The sequence below is a fragment of the Meles meles genome, chromosome 1 (assembly GCF_922984935.1).
Source record: "Meles meles chromosome 1, mMelMel3.1 paternal haplotype, whole genome shotgun sequence".
Lineage (NCBI taxonomy): Eukaryota > Metazoa > Chordata > Mammalia > Carnivora > Mustelidae > Meles > Meles meles.
Window position 1 is genome coordinate 168,716,985 of NC_060066.1, and position 14,900 is coordinate 168,731,884.

General features: G+C 45.7%; 1 protein-coding gene across 6 annotated transcripts in view; it reads right to left on the reverse strand.

The window, feature by feature from the left end:
• FGGY (FGGY carbohydrate kinase domain containing) overlaps positions 1-14,900 on the reverse strand; it is a 408,575-nt gene that overhangs the window by 378,017 nt on the left and 15,658 nt on the right. For 3 of the 6 annotated variants that reach the window (XM_045978589.1, XM_045978591.1, XM_045978594.1), the window contains exon 2: positions 7,736-7,950. In XM_045978589.1, coding sequence (XP_045834545.1) covers positions 7,736-7,936 — 201 coding nt within the window. In that variant the 5' untranslated portion in view covers positions 7,937-7,950. Of the gene's footprint in view, positions 1-7,735; positions 7,951-13,839; positions 13,934-14,900 lie in introns of those variants that run through there. The other 3 variants (XM_045978603.1, XM_045978612.1, XM_045978590.1) reach the window with 2 other exon arrangements.

Sequence of the window (14,900 nt, forward strand, 5' to 3'; positions counted from 1 at the left end):
AGCTTCTGCTAGTGAGCTGTCTGTGACTGCTGGCAATATCTTTGCCCCACAGCGTGAGGTAGATGCCCTAAATACTTTTACAACACCTACTGATCTACAGTTATACCTTCATGAAATCTTTCATATGCACAAAGCACAGCACACTCTGTGTTGTGTAAGCACATGTACAGGTGACAGGCAAAGGGAACAGTGATCAAGAAGACTGAATAAACTCAAAACTTCTCAAGGATTATGATGCAACTAACCTCCCGGTAGGTGCAAAAAAAAAATAAATAACTCTCTTCAATCTATTTTATGAACCCTTCTGAAGATCTAGAGTTCCATATTCTACTCATGGCCTTTCACTCACAAAGACCCAACCTCTCCATCTCTATAATAGAAATTGATCACAAAAAACCAGAAGACTAGCTGTGACATGCATTTAAATCTGATTTGGTTAGATGGCCACACCCCCAGCCTTACCTGAAAATGTGTTATGATCATGCTGACCCAGGAGTAGGACTAACCTACTCCCCAACCCCACCCCCATTGAAACCATCCCAGAAAGATGGCTGTCAAAGTCACACTACCCAGAAGGTACCTGGCACTTGACCTGCTGACCTGAGGATTCCTTTAATGCTCTTATTAATGGAAGAAGAAAGCAGTCTAGTAAAACCACCCCAGTGTCTTGGCATCGAGGGATTTTCCACAGCTAGAGAGAAAGTACATTGCTCTTCTAAAGAATTTCCAGACAAGATTTCTGCAACTTCATTTGGTAACCTGGTCCATGTCTAACATCTGTCAACTCGTAGCTATGGGGCAGCAAACAAATATTTGGGGAAGGGATTGTGCATCGCTTTGTTCTAATGGTGGGAACCAGTTCAATCCTACATGTGTTTTAAATCAGCAGGCTCTGCCATATTGGGTGGGGAGACAGTATTCCTTTGAAACCCTCCAAAATGAGAACTGGAGGGTCAGAGGCATACCTGGCTTTTTCTTTAACTCTATTTGGAGCCAAGGGTCAAAGTCTAGTGCCTCGCAGAGTCCAACTTGCAATTGAGTTTTGTGGCTGATACTGTATTCTTTTCAATCTTGATCTGAATGCCTTTGTCAGCCTTGAGGGTGTGTGGGGTTATGAAATCCCTCATTCCCTCAGGCTCATCACTCCCTGTTGCCTGCACGATTCAATTACTCACACGTTCAATCAGTCAGCAAATATAATCAAACCTCTTCTAGGGTCAAGCTGAGCACTCTTCTGGGTATTTAGGAAACAAAAAAGAGAATATTAAAAAAAAAAAATCCTTGCTCCTTGGGAGACTACATTTTATTAGGAATAGACAACACCTAATATAAATAAAACATAGAGTGTACTAGAAAATGATAAGGGGATGAGGAGTGCCAGAAAAGAGGGAGGTAGTTGCTGAGAAGTGAGATTGGAGTTAACACATGAAGGACCTGAGGAGCTGACCTTATGGAAATCTGGTGGGAAATTGTTGCAGGCAGGAGAAGAGCCAGTGCAAAGACCCTGATGTGGGAACAGCAAATGGGCTAATACAGCTTGTATGGGGAGTATGTAATCTGCAAGGTCCCCAGAGACACTCTATTTAGCAAAATTAACTCTAGTGACTAATACAATGCATAAATACAATCTTGGACCATGGCCTACACAGCATCTTAGCTTACATGTGGTGCTGTCCCTCAAAGACAAATAGGGAAATGGACACCCAACATTTCCATTTACATCAGGGGCACCAACATTCTTCTAAGAAGGGAAATTCTGAAACTACCTTCATCTCCTTCCTCTCCACTTTCACCAAGTCCTATTAGATCTTCCTTCCAAAGTCAATCTTGCCACTCTTATTTATTCCTCTGCCAACATTCTCATCCAGCCATTCATCATTAAAGAGAAGTTACTGAACTGCCCGGGTGGCTCAGTAGGTGAGTTCAACTCTTGATTTTGGCTCATGTCATGATGTCAGGATCATGAGATCAAGCCCCACACCAGGCTCGGTGCTAAGCAGGGAGTCTACTTAAGATTCTCTCCCTCTCCCTTTGCCCCTCCCCCTGCTGTACACGCTCTCTCTCTCTCTCTCTCTCTCTCTCAAATAAATAAATAAGTCTATAAAAAGAAAAAAGAAATTATTAAGCACCTGTATGTGCCATCATGGAGTACATATGCTGAACAAGACAGATGTAGTCCTAGCCTCCCAGAGCTGATAGTTCAAAGGAATCTCTGCCTCCAGAACTTCATTAGAAGAAAAATGCCTCCTAACTGGCATCCTTGAATTTAGTTTCTGTTATTGTAAGTCATCCTTAATCAGCTGCTGGTCAATGTGAAATGCAGGATGATTCTAGAAGATACCTTACTGGCCTCAAAACTGGCTGTCCCAGGTTTGCCCCCTTATGCAATGCAGTCTCCCCTCCTCCTCCAACTGGAACTCATCTGCCCCAACCTGGCCTGGCTCCTTCACAACCCCTTGTCAGCACTTCTGTCCATGCCATTCCTCCAGCTCTGAATGTCATCTCTTGGAGCTCTCCAGAGTCCATATTAGCCATACACCCTTTCTCAAGTCTTCACCATTGACTGGGAGTAGAGAGGTCCCAATTTCTTTACTCATTCGTTCTTTTGATACTTGAGTCTACTAGATGTTGGGACCTAGGTGAACAAACTGTAGTTCTGACCCCGCAAAACATCAAATCTAGGAGATAAGATAGAGATCAACTAAAAAAAAAATCAGGTTTATTATTTGATTATAAAATGACTATTATTTTGTTATTTATCAAAAAATGGATGCTTCACAAATCATGTGACGTTCTATAAAGGAAAAGTATAAGATACTGTGACAACATTCAGTAAGTAAAATAGAACTTAGTTTGGAGGTGATATTGGGCGAGAAAAGGCTTCTTCATTGAAGAACTGGACTTCTAAGCTAAGATTCAGTGCACCGCCGTCCAGTGGAACTTCCTGTAGTGATGGAAATGTTCTGTTCTTTACCTGTAGCCACCAGTCGGGCCTGGCTCCCAAACATCTGAAATGAAGGGGCGCCTGGGTGGCTCAGTGGGTTAAAGCCTCTGCCTTCGGCTCGGGTCATTATCCCAGGGTCCTGGGATCGAGTCCCGAATCAGGCTCTCTGCTCTGCAGGGAGCCTGCTTCCTCCTCTCTCTCTCTGCCTGCCTCTCTGCCTACTTGTGATCTCTGTCTGTCAAATAAATACATAAAATCTTTAAAAAAAATCTGAAATGTATGGCCAGTGCATCCGAGGAACCAGACTCTAAACTGTTTTTAGTTTCAATTAACTTAGATTTAAATAGCCACGTGTGCCTAGTGACTACTGTATTAGATGGTGTGAATCCATGGATGAGGAGGAGTTTGATGCGTTGGCAGAAGGTGAGAAGAGTCCGTAGGAAGGAGAAAGAATGTATACAAAGGTCCTGAGGCTACAGCAAGCATTGCCTGCATGTTTGGGGACAGGACAGAAGGACAGTGTGGTGGCAACACAGGCAGCAGAGAGAAGCATCCTGAGATGAGCCAGAAAAGTAGGTGGAACCCAAGCCAGGCAGGGCGTGAAAACCAAATTAAGAATTCTGACTTGTATCCAAACAGCAGTGTGACGCTATGGAAGGATGGTGAGCAAAAGAGTGACATGATCAGGTTACATTAAAAAAAAAATAAAAAATCATTCCGGCTCCAAGAAGGAGAAGAGATTGCAAAGTCGAAGTGCATACGTGACATCAGTTAGGTTCTTGCATAAATCCAGACAAGTGACAAAGGTAGGTGGCCCTGGACATGGAAAGAAGGCAAAGATCTGGCCTGAGTTGAGGCTTATCACTGACTTTCTAAGTGGCTTAGGGAAAGGCACCTAACTCTCTGGGTCTCCATTTCTCTCTTCAGCTGTAAAATGGGAACTACCACCCTGCCTCACCTTCCTTGCATGACAGTCAAATGGCTATGAACATGCTTTGTAAACTACACAGGTTCTATGACTGTAAGGGGTTAACGTTATTGCTCAATCCCACATGGGTTACTCCCTCTCTGCTCCTCCTTCCTCCAACCATTACTCACATAGCTAGTACAACTTAGAACAAAACAATACTTCACTGGCCTCATAGGTGCTGGGTTACAACTTAGAACAAAACAGGACTTCACTGGCCTCATAGGTGCTGGGTTTTTCCATGCAACTGGACTATTTCATCCTTAGGGGCACAGAATTTGTTATATACCTCTTCTGTACACACTCCAGGATTTAGCAAAAACCACAGCACATAGTAGTGCTCAGAGAATAAAGTGAGAACTAGAGGATACTTGACAAATGCCTCTTGGCTGAAAGACATCTCCCGCTTATCTTTTTCCTTTTTGCTAACAGAAGCTGATACTGACTAGACACCAACTTGAACATTTTCATCTTCTTGGGATGATTAAGATTGTGGGTCCAAAAAGAGATAGAGGTCCTTAAAATTAGGGACAGTATATCTCTCTAAGACTTATGCATTCCCACTGCACTTTTTAAATATGCGACTATCAACCCAATAAAGACCCTCCAATTGTGGGGGCAGTGGGAGTAGTCAAACAGAGAATAGGATTTGGAGCCATATTTCTGGGAGTCTTGTCCTGTCTCTAATACCTGTTAGTTTCAGAGCCTCAATATTCCTATGTGCCAAACAGAAAGAAAGGCAGTCTATCTCACACAGTTACTATGATACTTAAGCAAGATGAGGGATACCACCATTTTGCTTGTTTGTTTTTAGCTCCAAGTAACATTAATGCAGTGACCACTGATTGAGCAGCAACACTGTCCCAGGGAATGTGTTAGATGCTGGGAACAAAGGGGTGATTCTCTTCAAGAGTTCAGCTCATGTTTTTGAGGAAACCAAGCAAGACACCGATTACAGTGCAATCCAATAAGGACCAGATCAAATGCTCTACGGTGAGGACAGGTGAAGACAGTGGGCTCTGGGGCGGCAGACCCTCTCTTTCCTCTCAGGTTGGCAAGAGAGGGCAGGGGTCAGAGGTCATCAAAGAAGGCTCCCAGGAGCAAGTAATGCTGAAGATTACCAGTACCTGGCACGACGTGGGCAGCTGAGTGAAGAAGGCAAGAGAACATCCCAGATAATGAAAATAACAGACATCTCATCCATTCATGTACTCAACAAACATGAAGCGGGCATACCAGAGACAAGGAACTCTAGGGAACTGCAGATAGATAAGACATGACCCCTGCTCAGGGGGCACACAGTTTCCACAGGAGCAGATGGTCAGAGAAAGGCACCTGCACTGCAGTGCGGTTAGTACAACGATGAGGGTGAGCTCAGGGTTCCCTACACAGCAGCAAATTCTGAAAACTTCAGGGAGCTTAATATGACTTCCAAGCAGGGGGCATGGGGAATGAAATGAGGCTGGAGAGAGGGGCAAAAGGCAGAGCATGATGGGGGATGGCAGCAGCCCACCCCTCGCTCCTATTAATCATGTGACCGCGGGTCGGTTACTTAACCCTTCAAAGCTCATTTCTTCCAGTTCCAGGACAGGCAAAATAATACAAACTCTCTCAGGAGGCTGTCATGTGGACAAAAGGAAGCGATGGTAGCAAGTATTCAGCATGGTATTTGGAACGTAATGAGTGCCCAAGAATATCATCATTGCCACCACCTTATTATTTTTGTTGCTGATGTTCTGATTAACTGCACTACGAGGAAAACCATCTAAGGTGGTGGGAACCACTCAGGGAAAGGGAAGTACTACCGCCACTCTCAAGCTCTTAAGTCTTTGAAAAAGAAGACACAGAACGGGATGGATGCTGCGTCGCCCTCTGCCCTATGCCAGTGCTTGTCAAAGCTCCCACACAGAGAACCCTAACCAGACAGGGAGGGAGCGAAGGGTTCCAAAAGACGCCTCCCTAATCGACTCTGACATTTCAGGGTTTTATCTTTGAAGTTCATTCTCCTCCGCAAGCTACCCATTTCTGTGACTGTTAACCGTCCTCATCGCCATAGGAAAAGGCAATGCTTCCTCATTTCTAGGCACCGCTAGGGCACTGGGTGTGCATTCACTCACTTAGTCCTCACAATCACCCTTTGGAGATAAGCTACGATTATCACCCCCATTTGAGAGATAAGGAAACTCCCACAAGAAACCTGAAGTAACTTGTCCAAGATGATGAGCTCATCAATGTTGGCAATGGGCTGTCAATCCAGGCAGTCGGACTCCAGAATCTATCCTCTACGGTGAGCTACCCCCTTGGTATAAAAATGCTTCCTTCTCTAAGTCTCACACCAGCAATGAGCTGCAAGTAGTTGGGTCACGCCCATGCTATGCCCTCTGGCATACGGCCACACAGCCATACTCCATGTGAGGGGACAGCCTAAGACCCAGCAGCTTGACCCCAGGAACCTTGATGAGATAGCCTCACTTAGGACAAAAGCCCACAGCACTTCTGGGGCTCACGGGGTTCACACAGATGATGAGCTGGCTGCTGCCGGGAGATGATTAAAAATCTACCATTAAACCAAGCTGTACTTAGAGCAGACCTCTTTTAAAGTAGCTTTTCATCAGGGGATTATATTTTCTTCTTGACAATTTCCTTAATGGCAAGAAAAGCTATACGTTAGAAGAACAAAGGAGACCCAAGGGCAAAGAGTAGAAGATTCTCCCCAAGGCAGGGGTGGAGAGCAGGGAGGGAGGTGGAAGATTAAACAGGCAGAAGACACGCGCCACCACTTTTTATTCCTATAGAAGGCTCCGGCTCTGCCCACCCCCAGCTCCTCTCTCTGCCTTCTTCTCTAGGGGCACTAACAGCAGCCCAGAGCTCATTAAAGTTTAAACAGACTGATCAATACAGACAGAATGGTGAATTGTCCATCTGCAAATTACCAAACTCTTCATGAATATTTAAGGAACAAAACTAGGAACAGGGAGAAAAGAGAAACCAGGACTTTATTTTTCCCTCTGAAAGTAACAAAAGACAAAACTATCTCTGTCCTTCCTGATCACCAGGTTCCAAAACCAGTCAAGTGTGACAAGGGAGTGTCACTTCCTTTCCCAAGCCAGCGGGCAGACTACAATCCAAGGCCATTCCACATCAGTGTGTGTCTGGCAAACTTGATGTCCTTGCTTTCTCAAAACGCACCACGTGTACCTGCCACTCGGGCCTTTGCACATGCTGTTGCCTCTGAATGAAATGAGGCTCCTCCCACTTGTCCACCTGGAAGGTAGGACAGTCTAGCAACTCACAGTGCAGCACTGGAGTCACTCCTGCCTGCCTTCTAACTGCATGAACTTGGGTAAGTCACCCAACCTTTCTGCACCTGCCTCCTCCTCAATACAAAAGCAGTTGTAATAGGGCTACCTTCCTACGGTCGTTGCAAGGATTCACATACACCATGCATGCTAACACAGTTTACACAGCACTGGACATGCATGAAGGCATGGGTGTTAGCTATGATTATCAGTGACCTCTTCCACATTTGGTTACACGTGAACAGAACCTCTGCATGTTCCACACCCTGGGTCCTGTCTCCCTGAGCTCCTCTGGATTACCCTTTCCTCAGCTCCAGCCATAGCCACTGAGGCCCCTGCACGTACTGAGTCACAGTTTAACCATCTGCTGGTCTCTGCCACTGGACTGTGAGTGCCCGAAAGTCAAGGCCTGCATCTAAAGCATCCCAACACTGTCCCTGGTACCAGATGTGCACAACAGACATGCTCAGCAGGTGGGAGCAGGGGAGCATAAGCAAGAATAGAACAGCACAGCTGCGGCCATACCTTTGTGACAACACAGCATGCGGCCCAGATGTCCTCGGAGGACTGCTCATGGTGGTTGAACTGAGGCTCCCACTGGTTGATCGACTGGTCTGCAAAAGCCAAAAGGATGCCCCTCTGGTCTACCAGAGCCGCACGCACACTTCCTGTTCCAACGTCCACGCCCACGTAGTAGCTCCCTGGTTCCTGATCTCCACCAAGCATTATGGTCCCTCCACCTGCAGTGATCAAGGACAAAAACCACATCAAGACCCAGTGGGTCTGCACAATCAGGCACAAAACACCTTCAAGTGGAAATGAAAGGGGCACAGATGACCACTGGTGGCCGTTTCCTTATTCCACCCAACAAAAGTGCTGAGTGCTCACAGTATGCCAACAGGTAGGTGGTGGGTAAACAAGACAGGCAAGGCCTCAGACATGGAGTTTCCATTCTTGGAAGGAAGTCAGATGTTCAGCAGTTGTGAGTTGCATAATTAAGCGAAGTCATGATACTGGGTGAAAAGTGCTATACAGGAAAATATGGGGCTGTGGAATCCAGCCAATCCAGAGGTAACAGATATGCATTTATTCTCACTGAATTTGACTCAGGAGGAGGACAGTGGCCACAGTACTACAAAGGAACCTCATCTACCCTGTCAACAGCTCACTCCAAAAATGGTCTACTAAGTACCTGTTATATGCCCAACACGGTGAAAAATCCATGCACCCCCTCTATCCCTCACTGGGACCCTGGAAGGAGAGTACCCTTAAATCTCTATTCACAGGTTATTGGGGGAAATTCCAAGAGATACATGATACTCTCTTACAGCAAGGTCCACACGTATGAGAAGAGTAAATGTACATGACGCACATTGTACTGATGGGGAAACAGGTCTCAGAGAAGCGAAGAGAGGTGGCGGCATCACTGACCAGCAGCTGGGACCCGCGGGCTCCCCTCCATGCACTGCCAAGTCCCAGGCCCTTTCTGTTCCCTCTTAACAGCTTGCGGGGTCCTTTTGGAAAAGAGGCAAATATACTGCAGCCCAGTCATGAAGTGACTGGGAATGGGGAAGGAGGCTTGCGGGAGACAGGATCAGGAATTTGTTAGACAATCTGTTTTCTTTACAGACCCCTTGTGAGTTACAAGGAAATCGGACCAGAGAACACTCAGGAATTCCTTGGCCTTCATTGCCGCTCCAAGTCCCTCTGGTCAGATTAGCCTGCGTGACACAGAAATCTCACAGGGGCTTTCATTCCCCAGATCAGCCCTCCACTTAGTAAGAACAAAATCCCAAGACAAGCACTCGGGTGAACAGGCTACAACTCCCCAGGTGAGCTCAGGGCAGCCGTAGCACCCGGAGTCTCATTTCCACCCAGAAAGCGGTCTGAGCCCTTCCATTTCAAAAAGGTAATGCTTCCCTGGCAAAGTCACACTTGGGGGTTCTAAAACAAGGCCAGCCCGCAGATGTTCAGTTACTGCTTCCTGGATACTTATCCCGGTCAGAATCAGCTTCATTAAAAGTGATTGCTTCTGACTTAATCACAATGACTCCGCAAAGGTGTTTGCCCCCTCAGGCTTGCAGGCTCCCTGGCAGGTGGAGAGGTAAAAAAACGGGGAGGCCGTGGTGAGCCTGTGTGCTACCTTCAGCTGGGCTTCGGGAACAGCTCCTGCGCTCCAGCCTCTGCACTTTCCCATCATCCTGCCTCCCTCCCTTACAAGGTTTCATGAGCTACATGGGACCCGCAGCCCCAGTTGTCAAGCTACACATTCCCTCATTTTCTTCAAGCCATGAGTCACAGAGAAAGTCGAACTGCTCCCTATGAAACATGGCTGGGCCCGGCCCTGCCCTCCCTGCCTCCCGCTCCCCAGAGCGATCCCTCTGGCCCCTCTGCTGGGTCCTTTCTCAGGACTCAGGATGGCTGCAGCACAGCCTGATGACCAGGGCATGGCATCCCAGGCCCACCAGGAGCTTCCCTCTACGGCGGTCCTTGAACACAATCCTGCCCATGCTCACAGGAAACATCAGATGTCCTGGAGCTCCTCCAAACCTCCTAGGGTTCCTCACAGGTTCCCAGGTGCATCTGACCCACTGCTTTGGACTTGCCCTTCCCTTCCTAACCCCTTCCTCTCTTGTGTGCCTGGTGATCACGGACTTACATTTTCAGTCCCAACTCAATCATCTCCCCTTCAGGAAAGACTTCCTTGTCTTTCTCCAACCCTTGGTGCCAGAAGAGTACCGCCTCCCTACTTTCTTTTAAATCCTAACCATTCTGAAATGTGATTTATTTTTGGTTCCAAGTCTGACTCCCGTACTGGCCAGAACCTGAAAAACAAAGGAATTAGTGATTTCTGTATCCCTAGCTCCTAGCAGTGTCTGGGATAGAATCAATTCTCAATAAATGCGTACTGAATGAACAACTAGCTCGGTGAAATCAATAGAAAACAAGGATGAAAAGGTTCCTGCTTTAATCATTTGAATTCTTAATTGTGTACTTATGGGCACTAGTGTTTGCCTTTGATTCTAATCTCTGTATGCTTCATTCATTCAATTAACAAATATTTACTGGATGCCTACAACCACATTTTATTAATTCTAGGATACTCACTTCTTTTTTTCACATTTTGCTTCTCTGAAATCAGTGACTCCCACAATCAATGGCATCTTACAATTAATTGGTAACACTGTCTTTCTTTCCTAGTGGTATATGAAATAATAATGCATCCTGCAACTCCATGATGGATCTTCAAAGAAATGCAGAGGATGCCAGGGACCAGGCACCCCTGCTAAGAGCTAAGGATCCCTTAAAGGACAAAATAGGATGGTACACTGGCTCAGAGCTTCCTCAACATTCTTTACCTGCAAATAGGAGGAAGACTGCCAGCTGCCACACTCACATCTTCTTCACTTGGAATTCCCTCTTTTCACATCTCACTGTCTCAGGTGTGAAGGCCCAAGGATGTCGTTCCTTAACACTGATCCTAGCATGCCAACAACCCTCTGCCCTTGGCTAGAGCCCTCCAAGTCTATTCTAAGAGAAACAAGGAAATAAATAGGAAATGAAGAATGCATACAGACTGCCCAGCCATCACCCAGGCTTCTCCCCACTCCTGCTAGCCCCCGTGACAAGACAGATTCCCCCAACAGATGGGCCGTGCTCCTCAAATCTGAGCTCCTTGCTTCTATCTCTATCTTCCTCAGCTGGGAGCACAAGATCTTACTACCCACCACCCAGACATCAATTTATTTCCAGCAAAATCCAGAGGCAGATTTCTACTCTGCAGCTTATCCAGGGCTTACCCCAGTTCTGAGTTTTGGACCCATGTCCTCACTAAACAGGAAACAGCCCACCATTCAGGAGAGCCCCTGCCTTTTATGAAGGGTGGAGCTTTACTGGTAAACAATTAACTCCACTGTTGCTGGGATCACAGCTGGCCCCTGTGCCAATGTGGTGCCTGGCACATAGCAGGAACTCGATGAGTCTTTGTGACTCCGTGGATAACTTTAAAACCTATCCTCAGGGAATAATAAAAGGTACTAGGTTTACTGTATCTCCAATGCTCTGTTCTGTAGCTTGCTTAAATTGCCATACCACTTTTAATCCTGACCTCAACTCCTAAAGATAATTCAGGAAAATACCATCCCATTTTACGGATAAGGAAAATTGAGTCCCAGACAAGTAAAGCAGCTTGCTCCTATATGTCATATAACTAGTAAGGAATAGAGTTGAAAGCCATCCCACTCCCTCTGGTTCCAAAGTCCCCAACCATTCCCAGGGTGCCATACCACCTGATTCTCCTCCATTTATTAAACGCGTATTTGCCAAGGACCCTCCCTCCTCTATCTAAGATTGCCTACCTCTGAACTCAAACCGCCTGCCTCCGGAGCCTGACCCTGCCCTGATGCCAGGCTGCCTTTCGCTGACAACCCTCCCCCACGCCCCCATTTCTAGACCACATTACCAAGGCATCGGTCAGAGGCGGTCAAATCCACAGGGACCAGGGCACCATACCTCCCAGCACTGTTCATGCACACCTCCAAGTTCATGTTTTTCTAAGAAATAGATCCTAATTAAATATTTCAGGTTCACCATGTTTCCCATTACTATAGTTTTAAGTGATCTCTTTGTGATTGTTTCCACACCTGGACCCTGAAAACAGGGATGCAAGCAAGTTCAAGCCCTTGGGCGGCTTCCCTGAAACTTGACCCTGAGAGTTTTGAAAACCCTGCCAGAGAATTTTCTGCAACTCAGATCCCTTGTCTTCCCTTCTGTGCCCTTTGTTCCTCGGTCACAAGTACTCTGCTGTGTCCTGGACTCAAACTATATCCAGTTCCCCTTCTCAACAAATAAAACAACTGCAAAATGGAAAACATTCCATTTTCTAATTTGCTAAGAAAAAAAAATAATAACGTAGGATCCGTCTGTGTGTCTGGCATTTGCACATATGCCTTAATCTCTTCCAAATGAAACTCAACCAAGTTGGTAAACTTATCACCACTTTATAATTCAGGGGGATGGGGAAATTCGCTCAAGGCCCACAAACAGCAAACAGCAGCCCCAAGATTTGAACCCCGGCCTCTACAGCAAGTGTAGGGCTCCCTTCACAACACTCACCTAAAACTGGAAACAGAATTGTTAATTTCTTCAATAACAATTATCAACCACAAATGTAGCAACAACTAGAAATTATTAAGGTCTACTCTGCAAATCACCCACGTGATTTTGTGATTCCATCACTCCCTGTGAGGTAAGCAGTATGAGCCCATTTTCCAGCTAAAGAGACTGAGGTTCTCAGCAATAAAGCTGTTTAAGGTCAGACGGTACAAAACCTGAGGAGCTGGGATTCAAGGCTAAGTTGGAAAGGCTGTAAAGCCCAATTTGTGAACAGTGAGGGTCAGAATTCTGGTTCTATCTCATTCTTTCTGGGCGAAGATGAATACTCTAAAAAGACAAATTACTGTTAGGGCTATGGGGATGGTGAGGGGCAGACAGAAATAAGGACGCGGATTGTGGGGACTACGACAAAGAATATAACGGAGAAAAATTCAAGCTGTGCTGGACACGAGTCCTGGGCCACCTAACTTCTCCATCTGCAAGATCCTTCAAAGGGCAGAGGTCCCCAGCGCAGATGGTGAGGTAGGAAAGACATTAGGGTTCAAAGACAACAGCCAAGAAAGAATTCTTGAGACATCTTTGGTGCAAAAGGCGGTTTTAACAAAGCACTTGGGACAGGACCCTGCCCTGGGGTCAAGAGGAGTGGCCCATTATATACTTTCAAGTCTGCACCAGGTCAACAGGAGTGGCCAATTATATACTTTCAACCTGGGAGGGGGTTAAGAATAGAGCAAGCCTCCCAGGTGTTTTGGAAACAAGGTTTCCAGGATCCTGATCTGGGCTAGCTATTGTTGGGAAAGGTCATTTATTATTGTTTAGTAAACCCTCAGTCATGAGACCCTTCAGATGCATTGGGGGGGGGGGGGGGTGTCACATGCTTAGAGGATGATTGCCAACATGTAACTTGGAGGGAAAAGATAAAGGAAGTTTCCAAAGGCATTTTTATATGTTAAAGTAGACTCACAGGATCCTAAGAATTGGGTTATGCCCTTAGCAAAGTATTAACATAGAGGCAGAGGCTTCCTAAAGGAATGTCACTCTGCCTGTTTCAAGGACTTGCCAGTGGGCTGTAGATAGTGAGGAAATGTAACATTTTTCTTCTGCCTTTGTTTCCCACATCAGACAGGACTCATTTTTAGCCCCTACTCATGATCAAAATACTGTTCCTATGATAAATATTTACACGGTTCATTAAATAATAGCTTGTATACATATTATTAGTAATATGCCGCAGGAAATCACAGACTTCACGACTGATTCTTCAACAAACGTGCAAGTTGCTCAAATGCAGCATGACAAAGGAAGAGGGACATGGACTTGGGAACCTGTCCTCTGCAAAACTACTTCAGCAATTCAAAGAAGGGGGTCAACGCTACAAATACTGTGCTGAAAACCCAAAAACCCCCCACCTGGGGGTTGTTCTCTTATCTTTCCTTCCTCCTTTTCCCCTACATAACTTAATAGTAATAATATTGTTTCCTAAGACTACAATCCTCCAGAGTGGGGGAGCTTACCTTCAGTCTTATTTCTTAAAAAGTCACTCCTCCAGGACCAATTAGTTGACAGTGTGAGCAGAAACAGTGTCCCAGGGATCTGAGAGGGAACGCAGTATCCTCTTTCAACTTTGATCTTTGGACTTTGCTGGGAGCTCAGGTACCAGAGTTCTACACTATTTAGTTAGTCATATTGCAAGCAGACAATGGTAAGTTTGGAAAGAAAAAGATAAGCAATGAGTACGCCTGTCCACTTCAGTCTTATAACAGAAAGAACTAAACAGCATTTTATTATTTTTTTTAAACAGGAAACAACAAGTGTTGGAGAGGATGTGGAAAAGGGGAACCCTCTTACACTGTTGGTGGGAATGCAAGCTGGTGCAGCCATTTTGGAAAACAGTGTGGAGATTCCTCAAGAAATTAAAAATAGAGCTTCCCTATGACCCTGCAATTGCACTGTTGGCTATTTACCCCAAAGATACAGATGCAGTGAAAGAAGGACCATTCTGTACCCCGACGTTCATAACAGCAATGTCCACAGTCGCCAAACTGTAGAAAGAGCCAAGATGCCCTTCAACAGACAAATGGATAAAGAAGATATGGTCCATATATACAATGGAGTATTATGCCTCTATCAGAGGATCAATACCCAACTTTTGTATCAACATGGACGGGAATGGAAGAGATTATGCTGAATGAAATAAGTCAAGCAGAAAAAGTCAATTATCATATGGTTTCACTTGTGGAGCATAAGGAATAACACGGAGGACATATTTATAAGAAGGAAGGGAAAAGTGAATTGGGGGAAATCGGATGGGGAGATGAACCATAAGAGACTGTGGACTCCAAGAAACAAACTGAGGGTTTTGGAGGGGAGGGGGGTGGAGGTTGGGTGAGCTTGGTGGTGGGTTTTATGAAGGGCACATATTGCATGGAGCACTGGGTGTGGTGCATAAACAATGAATTTGGAACACTGAAAAAATAAAATTAAAGAAACTAAAAAAACAACAAAAAACCCTAAATAGCACTTTAAACAAATTGCATGCACGGTATGTAAAATGGTAAGAAAGCTTGGGATGGTA